Here is a 15,153-nt window from a genome sequence, read left to right as displayed (position 1 = left end):
TTGGGGGAAGTGAGAATAGTTTCCACTCTCTGGATCTGGATTCAGTCTGAATCTGAATTACACTGTCTAGTCATTGTGACTATGGTTTTTTTTCAGGGTGGTTTAAGTATGTTACCCTCCATGTCAGCAAAGTGCAAGCTGATTTAATAAGTTTGGGTTATGCATCTTTGTATGAATAAGAACTTCTTTCTTCTTAAGTCACTGAGTAACACTTGCAAAACAACTTGTTCCAGGCCTTTTCCTCAAATTAAAGAGGTCATTTCTACTTACTTCTGATCCAGGTCATCATTCAAAGGCAATATTCTTCTTTTTTTCTTCAGTGTTAGACGTGTAGTTCTGTCACTGAAGTCTTTTCTTTCCTTACAAAATTGCTGCACTTTCTGAGTTAACAAGACCTTCTGGCAATGAAATACTCCACAATGCCTCAATTGAATTATTGGTGTATTATTTTAATGGTGTCTTAATGAAATTGCTTAGCAACTAACCTTGTCTTTTAGCTGGCATTAGAGACAGCTTCAAAACTGTCAGCTCTAGCTGACATTTCATGTTTTCATTTAGGTGCTCATACTGTTACCCAATTTATTTGAAGCAGAAACTTGGGCCAAATTTTAGTGGCATTATTCATGTGTACAGTTCTGCAGCAGCTGATGTTTCCATGAGGAAAGATTTTTAAAATTTCATGGAGGCTTCAGTCTCCTCTTTTCCTACTAATATCCAACTAAATGCTTGTTTTATTCCTTCTGTGGTTTTGTCTCTAATTTGTTTGCTCTTGCAAACATGTACTGCTTCCAGCAACTCAGTCCTGTAAAAGGAATAGGTCTAATTTGCTTTACAGTAGCGTTGCATTTATTTCAGAATTTCACAACCAAAGCAGTTCATTCCTTTGGATTGTTTCACTTTATATCTTATTCTAGGTCTTAAGAAAGCTTAAGCAATGAATGAGTTCAATTAATTAAAAGCAGAGCACGTTTCTCTGAGTGCATGTGTGGAGTGCTGAATCTGGAGGACCAGATTGCCTATTTACTCACTCTCACACACACACAGTTATACAGACAAACTTTCACACTTACACACTCTTGCACACATTTACACACTTTTACTCATGCACGCTCACACTCACTTGAAAAAGGCATAAAGTCAATGGGTAATAGACTACTTCAAAGCAGAAATTGGGTTAATTTATTTAAAAAGAAATTCTAAAGAGTACTTACTCTGTTTTTCATATGCTGCAACAAAAAAAGGAATTAAAATTAATTGTACTTTCCCTCCCTTTTCATTTATATTCCAGGCAACTTAGGCAATAAAACGAAACTAATGTGACTGCAACTATATTAGCATGTAGTGCAGCTCAGTGAAAGTGTGTTTGTAGAATGAAATGGTTGATGTTGAGATGACATCTGCACTATGGGCATTTTTGGAGATAGAGGGTCTGACTTCAGGATAGTGCTAATGTGATACTGTGATCTGAATGCCCAGAACAGTGGTTGGAAAACATTAGATGCACTCCTGAGGTGTATCACCGAGTCATCAAATGGTTTGTGTTGGAAGGGACCTTAAAAGTCAGGGGATGTTTTGGTTTCGGTTCTTTGGAAAGAATGTGTTTTCTGTGCTCTGAGATCACTGTGGCCTGAGTCAGAACACAAGGACTTGCTGGAGGTTTCCCCAAAATTTTGGAGGACTAATTTCAGAAGGTTTATATAAATACATACAGCCTTTTAATCTTGTTTTGACTTACTTTTCATGCAGGTGTCAATTTATTCCACTTATCCAATAAATGCTATCTTTTGGGCTTGTAACTCTGATTATTTACACACAGGTATGTTGTAATGAAATTTGCTTTTCTTATCTTATAAAAAACATGGTGCTGTGGCTGTGATGTGAGTGGTGACTGATAGTCGGCTCTAACTTGTTTTGCTTTATGACACCTGTGCAGAGTGATTAACAATGCAAGGTACAACAGTGGAGCAGATAATGCTGAAAGCCGGTCTCATAGTTAGCAATCTGACTGGTGGATAGAGTCATCCATCAACTCCCTGCTCTGTCTCCCACTCTGCCCTCGAATAAATTCACGGCAGTGGCACAGCTCTGCCACATCTGAGGTCCTGTTGGCATAGGAAACAAAACTGGTGTGTCCTGAAGCACTTTTACCTACAGAATGGCTGGTTATCACAATGCAGAGCCAAGGCTTTTGGAGACCAGAGAAAACAAAGTGCTCATAGCCCAGGGTGGTAGTTAGCAGATTAAAGCCAAAGTCAGCAGTGTCTGAAAGTCAGCTTAGGCACTTAACTTTTATTGATTGGGTGAAGTATTAGGTGCTTCAGTGCCTCAACAGTTTCTCCCTCCATTCCCTTTTTAAGAAATGCAGATAAGAGCACTTTCACACTTCAGAGGAGTGGCCTGACAGAAAATGTGTTAAGGCAGTGATGTGCTTAGGTGTGACAGTGATGAGGTCAGATGGGTTCCTTGCCCAGGTAGGAGGAAGCGTGTGAGGCTAGAGTGGGTCTTGATTAACAGCTTGCCTTAGAGGCACAATCCAAAGTCAGTGACAAGACTCTTATTAACTTCAGGGAGCTCGGATCAAGCTCATTGATTTGTGCTTATTTCTGCTCTAGTTGCTCTAGTCCAAATTAATGCTGTGCTGTGATATTTCCAAATACCAACATAAACAAAATCCACTCAAGAAGGTAGTAATAAAAATAGGAAAATCATAATGCTTGTATCACAGTACTGAATCAATAAACATTAAACATAGGAACCTGGTCCCAGAAATTAGTGTGATAAGAAAAAGGAACCAATTGGTAAACATTACAATTTTTGGCTTCAGAAAATGGATAGACTCCTTAGTGACAGTATCTTATATTTATATATATTGATAGTTTGATTAATCAATCCTTTCTGTGTAACTTCTATCATCTCTCTCTTTAGTTTGGAAATCACTTTAATTATATGCTTGGAATATTTGAAAGTGTTAAATGAAAATAAAAGGAAATCAGATATAAAAGGAGATTCTACCTTTATGCTCCAATGGAAACATACCCTATTTTATTTTAGAGATACAGTGGAGTTGTGTAACTGGTCTGAGATTATTCAGGATCTGAAAGTTCAGGGGTTTTGCAGAACCCCAGGCTTTTAAGTCACAGGCTAAATTGGTATGCTACCAAGGAGGTTTCTAGAGAGAGAAGAAAAGATTTGGCAGCTGCTCAATAATGAAGGATATGTTCTGTGTAGATTTTATGTGTATTTACACCTTCACATACAATAGCTCTTTAGCATCTGATGTCTCACAGACACCAGATGCTATGCTTCCTTGTAATTCCTAGGAAGAGAGTTAAGTTGTATCTAACTCTGCCTGCCTAAATGAAAAAAAGAGAAGGAAATGAAGTATGGAGTGCTCAAACCCAGATAGGAATTTTTTCTGAGAAATGCCAGGTGTGTATATTTTCATTTCAGGCTTGTCTAAAAACAGATCAGTGTTTGCCATTTACAAAGCAACTTAGAAAAAATAAAAATGCTAATGATTCAAGCCTTTAATACCTTTCCAAGGCAAATATTCTTTAAAACTTTTCATGTTTTTTCAGTTGTGATGCCTTATTCCCATTCCTTAGGGGTATTACTCCATTGCTTATTGAAATACTGGAACAATCTCTATTTACTGCTCAGACCTGTACATTCCCTCATGCAGAGACACATGAGAGGAGTAACTCATTATTGCCACTGGTTCACCAGCAACGTAGACCAATTAATACCACAGCTAATGGGGTGAAGTAGCTACTACAACTCTCAGTCATGTATCTTTTGTCACTCCTAAACTAGTGTTCCTGGACAGAGGTAGAAAGCAAATTTACTATGCAGAGATTATTTTTCATACACTACCAAATCTATAATTCAAAGCACCATAGAAACTGGAGGTGGAAAGAACCCAGCACGTTATCAAATGTGTTCTCATGCCAAAGCAAGACTGCTTGTTGCAGACAGCCAGGTAGTATTTTAGGCAGGCAAACTGCCTTCTCTGAAATTTCTGCCAGAATCTAACAAAACCCACCATTAAAGATCAGCCTCTCTCCTCTCTCTGTGTTTTGGGTTTCTTATCTTAGTACCTGAATTTTTGTCTGTCACTCCAATAGATCTGTCTTGAAAACCCTAGCAGCCCGCTTGCCTGCCTGGTAACTTTTGTGCTCTAGTGTTAAAAATTTCAGATTTAATTTTTCAAATAAGCTAAGCACAGCTTCATTTAGGTCTGGTTTAACCCGTGGTAAAGTCATTCTGCCTATTTGATCATATGTTATGTGTTCATATACATAGCTGAAACATACTGTTTTCATTACTGAAACATTGGCTGTAGTGGTTTTGACATTACATTGAAGCATTTTGTAATTGTCATATATAATAAGCTACTCTGAAGTTTCTAGCTGCTTTCCTAGTTTTCCATCTGACTCCTCTTGACCACTATATTTTCATCTCTCCCTTCCATATAGATTATGCTGCTGACTGATCCAGAAGTTGAAAGCAGCTTATTAATCAGTTCTGATGAAGGAGCCACCTATCAGAAATACCGTCTGAACTTCTACATCCACAGTCTGCTCTTCCACCCCAAACAGGAAGATTGGATCTTAGCCTACAGCCAAGATCAGAAGGTAAGAGTTGTGGCTTGGTTTGCTTAGGCAGAACCCAGAGCTTCCCCATCTCTCTGTGCAGCTGCTGCAGAGCATTCAGGACGGTCTTTGGGGTGACACCAGGACAGTCTTTGGAAATACGAGTTTGGTATTTCCAAGCAGGAAACATTGACCAAGCCTCAATGTAAAGGTCAAAGTAAAGGACGTGGGCATCTGCTGTGTTTCTGGGGCCTAGCCCTCTATTACTGATCTGGAATTCTGTGTTTATTCATCCATCCTTTTGGCAATATTTTGTGACAGGCAATGGGCAGAGAAGACAGCTGAGATCCTTCACAAACCTCTAATGAGGCTTTTGGCCTCTTATTCGACCATTCTTTTCCTCCAGTTTAATATCAGCTCCAAGAACAGTATAAGACACTCCTTGTTCCTCTCTGGTTGGCATATTTTCAAGTAGTTTTTGATTTTCTAAGAGGAAAAAGTAGCACTGAATCAATTTCCTTTGAAGTCCAGTCCCCTCAGTGTGGGTAATCCATCAGCCAGATAAATATGCTGTGAGATTTGCCTTCATTTTTTGCTGCCCAACGTAACACAACAACACAGGTCTTTTTGTGGAGAACTCGCTGGAATTTTTTGAAAATCAGACACATCAATACAAGTCAGTTTTCTTGTGGTGAAGGATTTGATAGACCTCAATCCGTTTAGTTCAACAAAAAGCATATTGAAGGAAAACTGTATTGTTGCACATAAATGTTTCTATGGGGGAAGACAAATCATAGGAGAAACCATTTCAATTTAGTGATAAAAACTTCTAACAAAAATTGATGGTTGGGAGTCAGTGGCAGATAAACTCAGCTGTAAAGTAACTAGCCTTTGGAGCAAACTTCTCAGAGAAATTGCTGATTTCACATCCTGACATTTTAAAGTTTTATGAATAAACCTGGAAAAAGACCAAAAGAGTTTGTTGAGCTCCCAGCAAGGGTAAAAGAGTGAAATATCTTGACATTTAGTATATAGGCTTTTACACAAAATACTTTTGTGGTCTCCTTCTTGTTTTGTGTATGATGAGTCTGTGAGAATAGAATCTGGATATAATCAATAAACTAATTACTGGCTGAATTGTTCAGATTATACATTAATGTAAGGATCAACATAAAAGTTTGAAATACGTGTTGTTTTCTATCTGTGTAGTTAAGTTAATTGTAAAATAATTAAACTACTAGTTTTCATTTTGCATAAATTAGGTTTGGTATTACAGTAAGACTGTAAAACAAAAGGCATAAGGAAACTCAGTAAGTAGGTAAGGTTGCAAAATTATTGTATTGAAATCTTTGGAATATTTTCTTCCTTCACTTTTTACTCAAAACCTGAATCCTTCCAGGACTGTAGCTTAATACCCTTTACAACTGAGAAATGCATCTTGTCTCCTGATTCTTTCTGTGCAGTCAGTTGCTTGCAATACTTTTCACTCACCCCTCTCACAGCATTTTGTAGAGTGTGCTATGGATATACTCTGTTCAGAGGAATGTGCAGATTAAATTACTTTTCTGTGTTCAGTATGTAATTAGACAAGGCCAAAATGTTTCCTTTCCGTTGTAGCTGTTGGGTTCTCTGGACTGATATGAAACAGAACAGAAGCTGGTCTCTGATGTCTTTTTAGGACCATTGGAATGAAACTTGCTGTGTTTAATAACAGGAAATTTATTACATGAAGATCAATGAACTTTCAGAGGGAGCTTTGTCAAATAAAAGTAGCATATAGTAGAAAATTCATTTCAATTGCTAGGGTATTCAATCAGGAAATAATTCTGAATTAGAGGCCACATAGCTAAGGTTTATTTAATTTATGATTGATGGCTACCAAGAAATATATCATTACAATTTCATAGGAAATGTCCACTCTTCCACAGACTCCTTAAAGACAATCTGGATATAAGAACACAGGGTCTGTTTGTGTTAACATGAATTTATGGGGGTGGTGTTGGGGTTGTGTGAATGGGATGTGTGTGAAGTGTTTGGGGAGAAAGGATGCAGGCTGTATTATAAAAATTTTTTTGTTATGGAATTGATTAGCAAATTGAATAACTGTTGGTAATTCAATACTGTAGTTACAAGACAAAAATCAGGTAGCACAAAGTCTGTAGATCTGTACCAATTAAGTCCAAAATAGAATTTTAAAAGTACACTGAATGGGTGTGAGTCACAGACCTTGTTTCTACTTTAGGCCTAATGAATTCATTTTCTGACTTCGACAAGCTTTGCCCAAGAACTGTAGAGGGTAACCAGCAGGCAAAGAGTATTAATCAGCTTGGACTAAATTAAATGTAACTCGAACTAAGGGTCAAGTTCAGCCTATGGCTAAGTGTAAATGACTCCCATTGGTTTCATGTTTGTGTATCCAAAGGGAGAATTTTCTCAGAGTAATTAAGAAGTCCTGCAGGTGTTTAGATAATTGCAATGGGAGCTGAGGGGTGCTTTGCAACAAATGACACTGCTTTTAGCTATTTCCTGATCCTGTGCTAAGGCCATATTTAAGGGAAGAGAGTTCATCACTCCTTGGATTCCAGGCACTGTGTGCATACTGACTTGAGAGTCACCCAAGGAGGCAAGGGAAACATATCTGCACGGTAAGGAATTTACATTTTGATGCCACTAATTTGGATGCTACTGACTGAAGAGGCTGTGAGGGTTTTCTTGATGAGGACTTTGAAGAGTAAATTGTATTTTGACCAGTTAGGTTTGGTGAAGTCATTTAATTTTGCTGTTGATGGGAGGGAGATGATCAAATAGAAAACACTTTTACATACTCCTAGCAAGCCACTTGATTGTTGTCATCCATTTGCATCATGTCCTTGCAGCAAATGGGATGGGGAAAATCAGGTGGTGAATAGAGCAAGAGCTGGAGAGACAGGAATCACATTGGATCTGGACTGTTTTGGTTCTCAGGAGTTGTCCATCCAATTGAGGACTGATGAGGGCAAAGCCAACAGTAGTGGAGGCCTCTCATTGCTCAGTTGTAATAAACAGTAAATGGGTCACACAGAATCATCCCTCAGTGTCTTCACAGCTCTCTGAGTCTATTGCTATGATCAGATCGTCTCTTGTTTGATTGAATAGGAGTTTAATCAATGTCAGGGAAATCTGTTTTAGCTGAAGTAATTTTATGTCCCAGTTTCTTGGGTGTTGATTATGAGTGAATGTGGTTAATTACTGGGGTTCAGCTGACGAACAATAACTCATTAAGCTTCAGTGGTTTGGTTGCTTTTGTTCACATCTCTTTCTCCTGTGTCTCTGCCTTGGGCAGTGGACTTGAATTACCACTGCTGACAGACCAGTCCCTAATTCAGTCATGGCTTTTTCCTGCCAGTCTTGAGAAAAAAAAGAGCAGCAAACCATCTGCTGCCTGCACTAATTGCTTCATGATTGCATTAATTGTTCTGGATGAAAGTACAGTTGTTACATGGCTGATTCTTACCACATAATTGCAGAACTACTGCATGCTTCTCCATTTTCTGCATAAAGGAGCTGCAAATCAGACGGAAACTCCAGACAGAGTAAAGCAGTTCTTGTGAGGCAAAGGCTTTTTGGAGGTCTTGTACATGTAAGCTCTCAGGGGTTTAATCAGCTTGCTTGTAGAATGAGGGGCTGTATTTTATGGGAGTATTACTTATGTATTACTGTGTAATCTTCAAAAGTGGTTTGCTGTGTAATCAGACCGTGGAATATAAGAGCCTCTAGTTCATGTGGAGACATCTTCTGCTATTCAGATGGGTCAGGCACAGAGGAGTGGTTTGTAATCAGCCAGGAATAACAGAGCTATTTGGGGAGATGAAATAAAGGTGAAATTGGGAAACACAAGTCAGACAGGCAAAATGTAGAGTCGTAATTGCCCAGCTCAGGAATGAATGCACAAAGGCACTCAAGTACTGAAAGGCAGCAACAGAAGCTGAAAAGCAGGTTTAAAACTGAGTTACTGTTGTTGCTGCTTCACTCTCATTTTAAAGTAACTCTTGAAAAGCGAGGTGCCCCAAATTAAAGGAGCCCTGCCAGCATAGCACTAGTAAATGAAGAGGTTTATGTTTTGGTTTTTTTTTTTTCTTTATTCATTTTGGTATTTTCCAAATGTCTGGTTCCATCTGCCTACCTTTATTTACTATGTGTATCATGCTGAAGATTAATGTTAGGGACTGATACTTGTCTGTATTTCTAAAGTGCTGAAATTTGGCAAATCAGGATTCTGATACTTCTGGAACAACATATTTTGTGACATCAAACCATATAATCTTCTTCATTTTCCTACATCAAAGGATGTCCACTCCTCATGCATATAAGTGGAAGAGAAAGGTATTCTTATATCTGGGATGACAGAGAAACACTTAGAGAAGAGATACAGATTCATATGGCCACAGGATGTCTGCGAGAGAGCAGGCCAGCACTTAAAAGTACCTTCAACCCCATCTATCCATGTGTTTTGGTCCAATACTTGTGTCTGACAGTAGAGTATCTGCTATAGATGTAGCCAGAATTCACTCTTCAAGATGTGATGGGATACTCTGATTACACTCTGTAATTTTAAAACCTTCCATTTCACTGCATTCGGATCTTTTGAGGTATCTGCTTGGAAAAGGATCACACTGAGATCCTCCAGGGGTTCCTTTCAATTTACACACTCTCTGTTTCAATGGTAACAGTAATTTCTTACTTAGACCAGAGAAGCTAAAATAAAATCCAGATTAATTTTCTCAGAAATTGCATCATAGGTTAAAAAAAAGAAGCAAAACCCCCCCAACAAAACAACAAACAAAAACCACCCAAAACCAAAACAAACCAAATTAAACAACATCAACAAATAAAAACAAACAAACAAAACCCCCAAAAACCAAACAACCAAAAAAAAAAAACCAAAGAAAAAACCCACCCCAAAAACCCAACAAAAAAACCCAAAAGCCTGTTACCGTTAAATGACCTCCTTTTGGTGTGGTGTTTTTTTGGGTTTTTTTTGCTACACTGCTGACAGCAGTGGTGACAACAATTCAGAGGACTATTCACTTGGGCTAATGTTAGCTGAGGGAGGCTAATCCCATCTAAAATTAATGGAGGGGAAAAAAGCTTCTCTGGAGTGGTAAGCATTAGCCACTTTGAATCATCCTCTGGAAAAGCCTATCTCTTTTGACAGACTGTGGACACAACCAGGGAACTAGTTTGCATAAAGCTAACATTAGCCTGTGTGAATAACTCCCCCTTTCCCTGTGGCATCACTCCTGCAACAGTCTACACTGTTTGTGTTAATATTTGGGGCACCACTAATAATCCAAGCCAGTTTTCCAGCAGACCTGGTCCTCTTTGATGCACATTGTTGAAGATGGAAAAAGTAACAAGTAATTTCCATATGAAAAGTTGTTTGTCCCAGCTTTTGCAGCGTTGATCTTAGATATCTCTTCTGGGTTACCAGCACCTGTGCCAGGGTTGCATAGGGCCTTCCTCAGGAAGGCCTTGGGAATGCTGCTCCCTGGTTTTAAGGCATTCCATGTGGTATATTTTTAAGCAAGTGATGCACAGAAATACCTTCATGTGTAGCTAGGGCTGTGTGCGAGGTTTCAAAGCACAGATACCTGTTAGGCATCATGAATGATAACAAATCTTGCACACAACCCTTTGCAAATATCCCTTGCTGTCTCTAAGCAAATTGGTAAGTTTGGTGGCAGCCAGCATTCTGAAAATAAACAAGGAAGGGACCTCAAAAGAAGAATAATGATGCCAGGTTGTATCTTCTTTTTTTTTTTTTTTCTTTTTAAATTAGCCATAAGCCAGTGTAGAAAGTGTGTTGAAAAATATAGTTTCCTAGAGTACCCATCAGTCTTTTACAGACCTCACTAAGCATAACATGCTGTGCTAACAATTTAAAATAAAGAATGGAATTAAAAGTGAATCTCTAATGTTGTTTCCTACTCTAATAATAAAGAGGAAAAAGAAAAGAATCAACTAGCAGAGCCCAGTGGAAGATAGATTTCTGGGCCAGGAGTGTGATCAGTGAATCAGAAGGAAAGACTTTCAAGCAGTAATCACTGTGCTCTTCACCACTGACTCACTCATCTTTAGGCAAATCAATATATCCTTGCTTATCCATCTGTATAAACATCAGCTCTCTGTACCCTTAGAGAACTTGTTCTTTTTCTGGTTTGGGATCCTAGATACATACTTTTAGTTAAGGGATAGATCTGTTATTTTTGTGCAAGATTTTCTGTGTTCTATATAGCTCCACTTTTCCTACTTCCATGAAAAAAAAAAACAACCAACTTTTTCCATTCCATCAGTGTTGAATGGTTCACTGGATTAGGAATAAAGACATGTGCTCCATACTGCTGATGGAGCTACTGACCTCTGTGGTGTTGAGCAACTCCTGTCACTTTTCTGTACATGACTCACCTCTGTCTTCTCTTGCTCTGTTTCTGTCATTTGGTTGAGTGGAATCTCCAAAATGTCTCCAGTTTCTTATTATACAGAGTGCCTGTCAACACTACATTCACTTGAAACTGTAGGTTTTAATATAATGCAAATGATGAACAATAATTTATTTTTAAATTTAAAGCTGTGCATGTGTGCATGAAAATTCTGACACTTTGTCCTAAATTCTGCTGTAGTAAGCCTTTTCTTTTCTGTTCTCATTCAAATACGGTGCACTTCTTAAACAAAAATGTGCTTATTTATTGCAGTTATCTAAGCAATTATGAATCTACTTAGTAAATTTACAACGCAGCAGAAAGCAAGTTCTGGGTACCCTGTTGCCTGTAGCAGAGATAGTATTTCTTAGTAGAGAAGGGATTTAACCTTGAGGACAACATACTAAGTGGAGTGGTAAATTCGTCATCCCGTGGACTTGAGACTGGGTGTCTTTCCAAATGATACAATCTAGTTCAGCCATCAGTTGTTGCCCTGAATAATTCTCTCTACTGCTTGAGTTACTGGTAAAGATGGTGCAGCATCTGTTAAAGAGGAGAGCACACTGATGATATTAGAGGCTCCTTCTGTCTTTAAAATATATATGCCAGTCAGAGTCCTTTAAATACATCCTGGTAAAAAATATGTTTCCTGTCGCTTTTTTAGCATATGAGCTGAATGAACTGGGGACATCATCCTAATGCAGTTACTTGCAAACTGCCACAAAATCAGAATACTGGCTGATGTGGCTCATAGCTGACAGTGAGTTATTGAGGTACAGGTGGGAAGAAAGCTGAGGGTCATCTTCAGGGTGCTTTGATGTGCTGAACATTCACAAAAGCAATTGCTGCGTTATGACCATACCAAACAGCTCTGCATGGCAGTGGCATGTGGTTCATCAGCAAAAGCAGCTGCAGAGCTGCAAACATCACTGGTCTGTGAAGCAGGTATCTGACAGCTTCATCACTCTGATGTGTTTCCATCAGCATTCAATAAACACCAATTATTGGTTACCCTTATTGATGGTTCTGCGTGCATGATTAATGCATTGCCTGCAACTTAAAATGTTCAAAGTCTATGCAGCATCCTGTGAACTTTATTGCTTCAAGGATATTTAAGCTTCTTAACAGTGGAACTTAGATCACAGATCAGGGAAGTAAATGAGTATCAGCCCTGTAGCCCATTTCTGTATGTTTTATTTTATTTTAGGAAAGAAATACCATAGATGATTTCAGATTATTTTTTATACATAACATACTGTTCTGTTAAATGCAGTTTAGAAGAGAAAAACCTGGTCCATAGTCTGAGTCAGGGAATAGCAGCATACTTCTCAACATTTGGCTGCTCTGAAGAAGAAATGCCCTGTGCAGCAATTTCTTTAAATGTAATGTATGTTGTTTGACACCCAGGTAAGCTGGACTGGATACATGTGGGAAACTTGTGTCCATCCAAATCTCTGTTCATTCCATTTCATTCCTATTTTGAGATGTCTCTTTTGCCACCATGGAAACTTCTCTCCCACTGTGATAATTTTTCATCCAACAGATAGAGTCAGGGACAAAGGGGTGTGCAAGACCATAAAGAACCATTGTTTATGCCTATATAAACATGTTCAATCCAAAGTCCTTCTCTGATGCATTAACCCCACTTTTTCTGCAGACTGCATAGAAAGCAAAAGAAGTGCAAGAGAGATTTAAATTGGAGAAGTACATCACCAAATTGCAGCAATCCACATGATGCCTTCCCTACTGTTCTTTGCTTTCCTAAGATTTTAGATCAGTTCAAAATATGGTCTTTCACAGTTTAATAATACTTGAAAAATGCTCTTATGAACAATGAGGATGATGACTGAAACCTTGTAGAAGACTAGAATTTCTTCAAATGCACCTGCATTTGTAGTAGTAGTAAAAGAAGTAGTGGTAAAGTACAATTTATCAGCAATAAATTTATTCTGCATAAATGTATGAGAAGAAGGACTTGCTGGCATGTATTTCAAATAGTGTTGTTGCATCTTCAGAAAAAAAATTACCTTTATCCAGTTGGACTCTGTTATGTTTATAGTTAAAGCTAAACTGCTTTTGGGATGTTGCATTCCCTGGTGAATTTGAAATTTGAGGAAAAAGAAAGATCTCTCAAAATATTTATATGGTTCACCAGTGCAAAATCTGTGGCTAAGGTGCACTGGTATTTGGAGGATTTTTCTGTGTGAATAAATGGTGTGTGAAGGGGTGAGGGGCAAACAGCATGAATAGCATTAGTTTCAATCATCTCATAGAAACATGGGGAGTGTAAGAGTCAAGAAGTCACCATATGTGAGGAAAGTACCAGGAGCACCAGCTAGTAGAAACCTTCTCATGGAATTAGAGGTGAGCTTGAATCAAACCCAGTGCTTTCAAGACTGTTCTGAGCTAGTTTTCCAGTTGCATCTGGGTTTTTTTAGGTCAATAAAGTAGTGTAGATTGGTATTTTTTTTATCTGTTCTGTGTCCAGGGAGAATGAGTTGACAGTGCACGGAAACTAGAGGTGAGAGAAAGAGCCTTTTCTTTTTTGAATGTTAGACCAAAGTTGGTAAACCCAGTCAACTCAGACTCCGTGCTGTATTCCATTATAACATGTTTAGGGGAAATCTCTAAAGTAAAAGAGAAATAATAGGAACTACTAGCTTTCTCAAAGTATTTCCCTAATGTCACTTCCAATCTGCAATTTAAATCGCCCTTTATTTAACCAGGTTTTGAATTTCTATGTACATATTTTTTCTTACATGAGATTAAATCATTGTATAAATTTAATATCCTCATCAGCATAGGAAGCACATGGAACTGCCACACGATTCAAGATCTGTATGTGGAGAAGAATCAGAATCAAATATTTAATCCAATTATTTTAAATCCCGAATGATAAAACATCATGGACACTCGGGGTCAGTTGTATCTGCAGCAATCTGTAAAGGCACGAAAGTGAAGATGGAGGCACAAGACATTCCTCACATAACAGCTTTGGCTAGGAAAAGTAATTTGTTGAAAATAGAAGGGGTGATGGTAGGTCTTGACTGGCATAATGACCCTTTAGGTGGTATTATATCAGAATGGGTGGGTCAAATAAAACCCAGTTATTCTTAATGGAACATTTTGGAAAAAAATCATGTTTTCTCCCTATATTTTGTAGAATTTAGTTGCGTTGTTTTAATACTGTGAAATGCAAAAGAAAAAATCAGTTGAGTCTGAAGTTGTTGTTGGAAAGATGAGGAAATTAGAAGGGGAAAAGAATAATGCATGACAACTGTATCCTGCTGTTACCTAGATATCCCAGAGCATTTCAAGGTGAAGCTTACACTATCCCTATGAAATACATGAGCAGCTCTTGGGCTTCTCATACAGGCTGGGAAACAAAAAAAGAGGGAGGGGGAGTATCCTATCATGTCTGGTCTAGATAAGGAAAGAAGTTCACTTGTCAGATGTCAGCTTTCCCTACTCCCAGAGACAGTGGTGTCATGTTGTGAGAGGGCTGGGAATTGTCTCACCATTCAAAGGGTTTATTTGAATCCCTGCTCAGCCTCAGAAGGTATTTGTAACCTCAGAACAGCCTTTTCTTTTCTTTTCCTTTGCATTTCTTTTCTCTTATATAAATGAGGTAGGTGGTAGGTTTCCACTTCACAGAATATTAAGATTTAAAAAAGGAAAACAAAGCAAACCCAGACTGTTTAATGGTTGTTACACAATCTGCGTATTACACAGAAAAAAAATGTAGAAGAGAAGAGGCAAGAAGAGAATTATTCCCTGAGGAACAAGGGTCAAATCTGAGAGATCAATACAAGATTTGTACTTCATAACAGTTTTGTCTCCATGAAAACAGAAATGTCAGCTTGGCCCTCAGATGAAAACATACAATAAAATTGTAATAGGTTCCTTTTCTATCTGTGCTCGAAAAACAAGTGTAGCAAAGAACATTCTCTAACTTCAGTCTAATAATGCAAATTGTCGTCAGACAGCAGTGCTCGCCAAAGAAAACAAAATGTCATCTTTGAAGGGACTGCATGCACAAGGCTATCACAAGAAGTCCCAGGAGAGAGAAGGATTTTGTAACAAGAGCAAAATGCCATGCTGGG

General features: G+C 38.3%; 1 protein-coding gene across 3 annotated transcripts in view; it reads left to right on the top strand.

Moving 5' to 3' along the window:
• Positions 1–15,153, top strand: part of LOC135306784 (VPS10 domain-containing receptor SorCS1-like) — a 257,644-nt gene that overhangs the window by 149,178 nt on the left and 93,313 nt on the right. For all 3 annotated transcript variants that reach the window (XM_064431250.1, XM_064431251.1, XM_064431249.1), the window contains exon 4: positions 4,476–4,634. In XM_064431250.1, coding sequence (XP_064287320.1) covers positions 4,476–4,634 — 159 coding nt within the window. The remainder of the gene's footprint in view (positions 1–4,475; positions 4,635–15,153) is intronic.

The sequence above is a fragment of the Passer domesticus genome, chromosome 8 (assembly GCF_036417665.1).
Source record: "Passer domesticus isolate bPasDom1 chromosome 8, bPasDom1.hap1, whole genome shotgun sequence".
NCBI lineage: Eukaryota > Metazoa > Chordata > Aves > Passeriformes > Passeridae > Passer > Passer domesticus.
The sequence above is the reverse complement of the archived record's forward strand: the minus strand, read 5'-3'. Positions and strand labels throughout refer to the sequence as shown.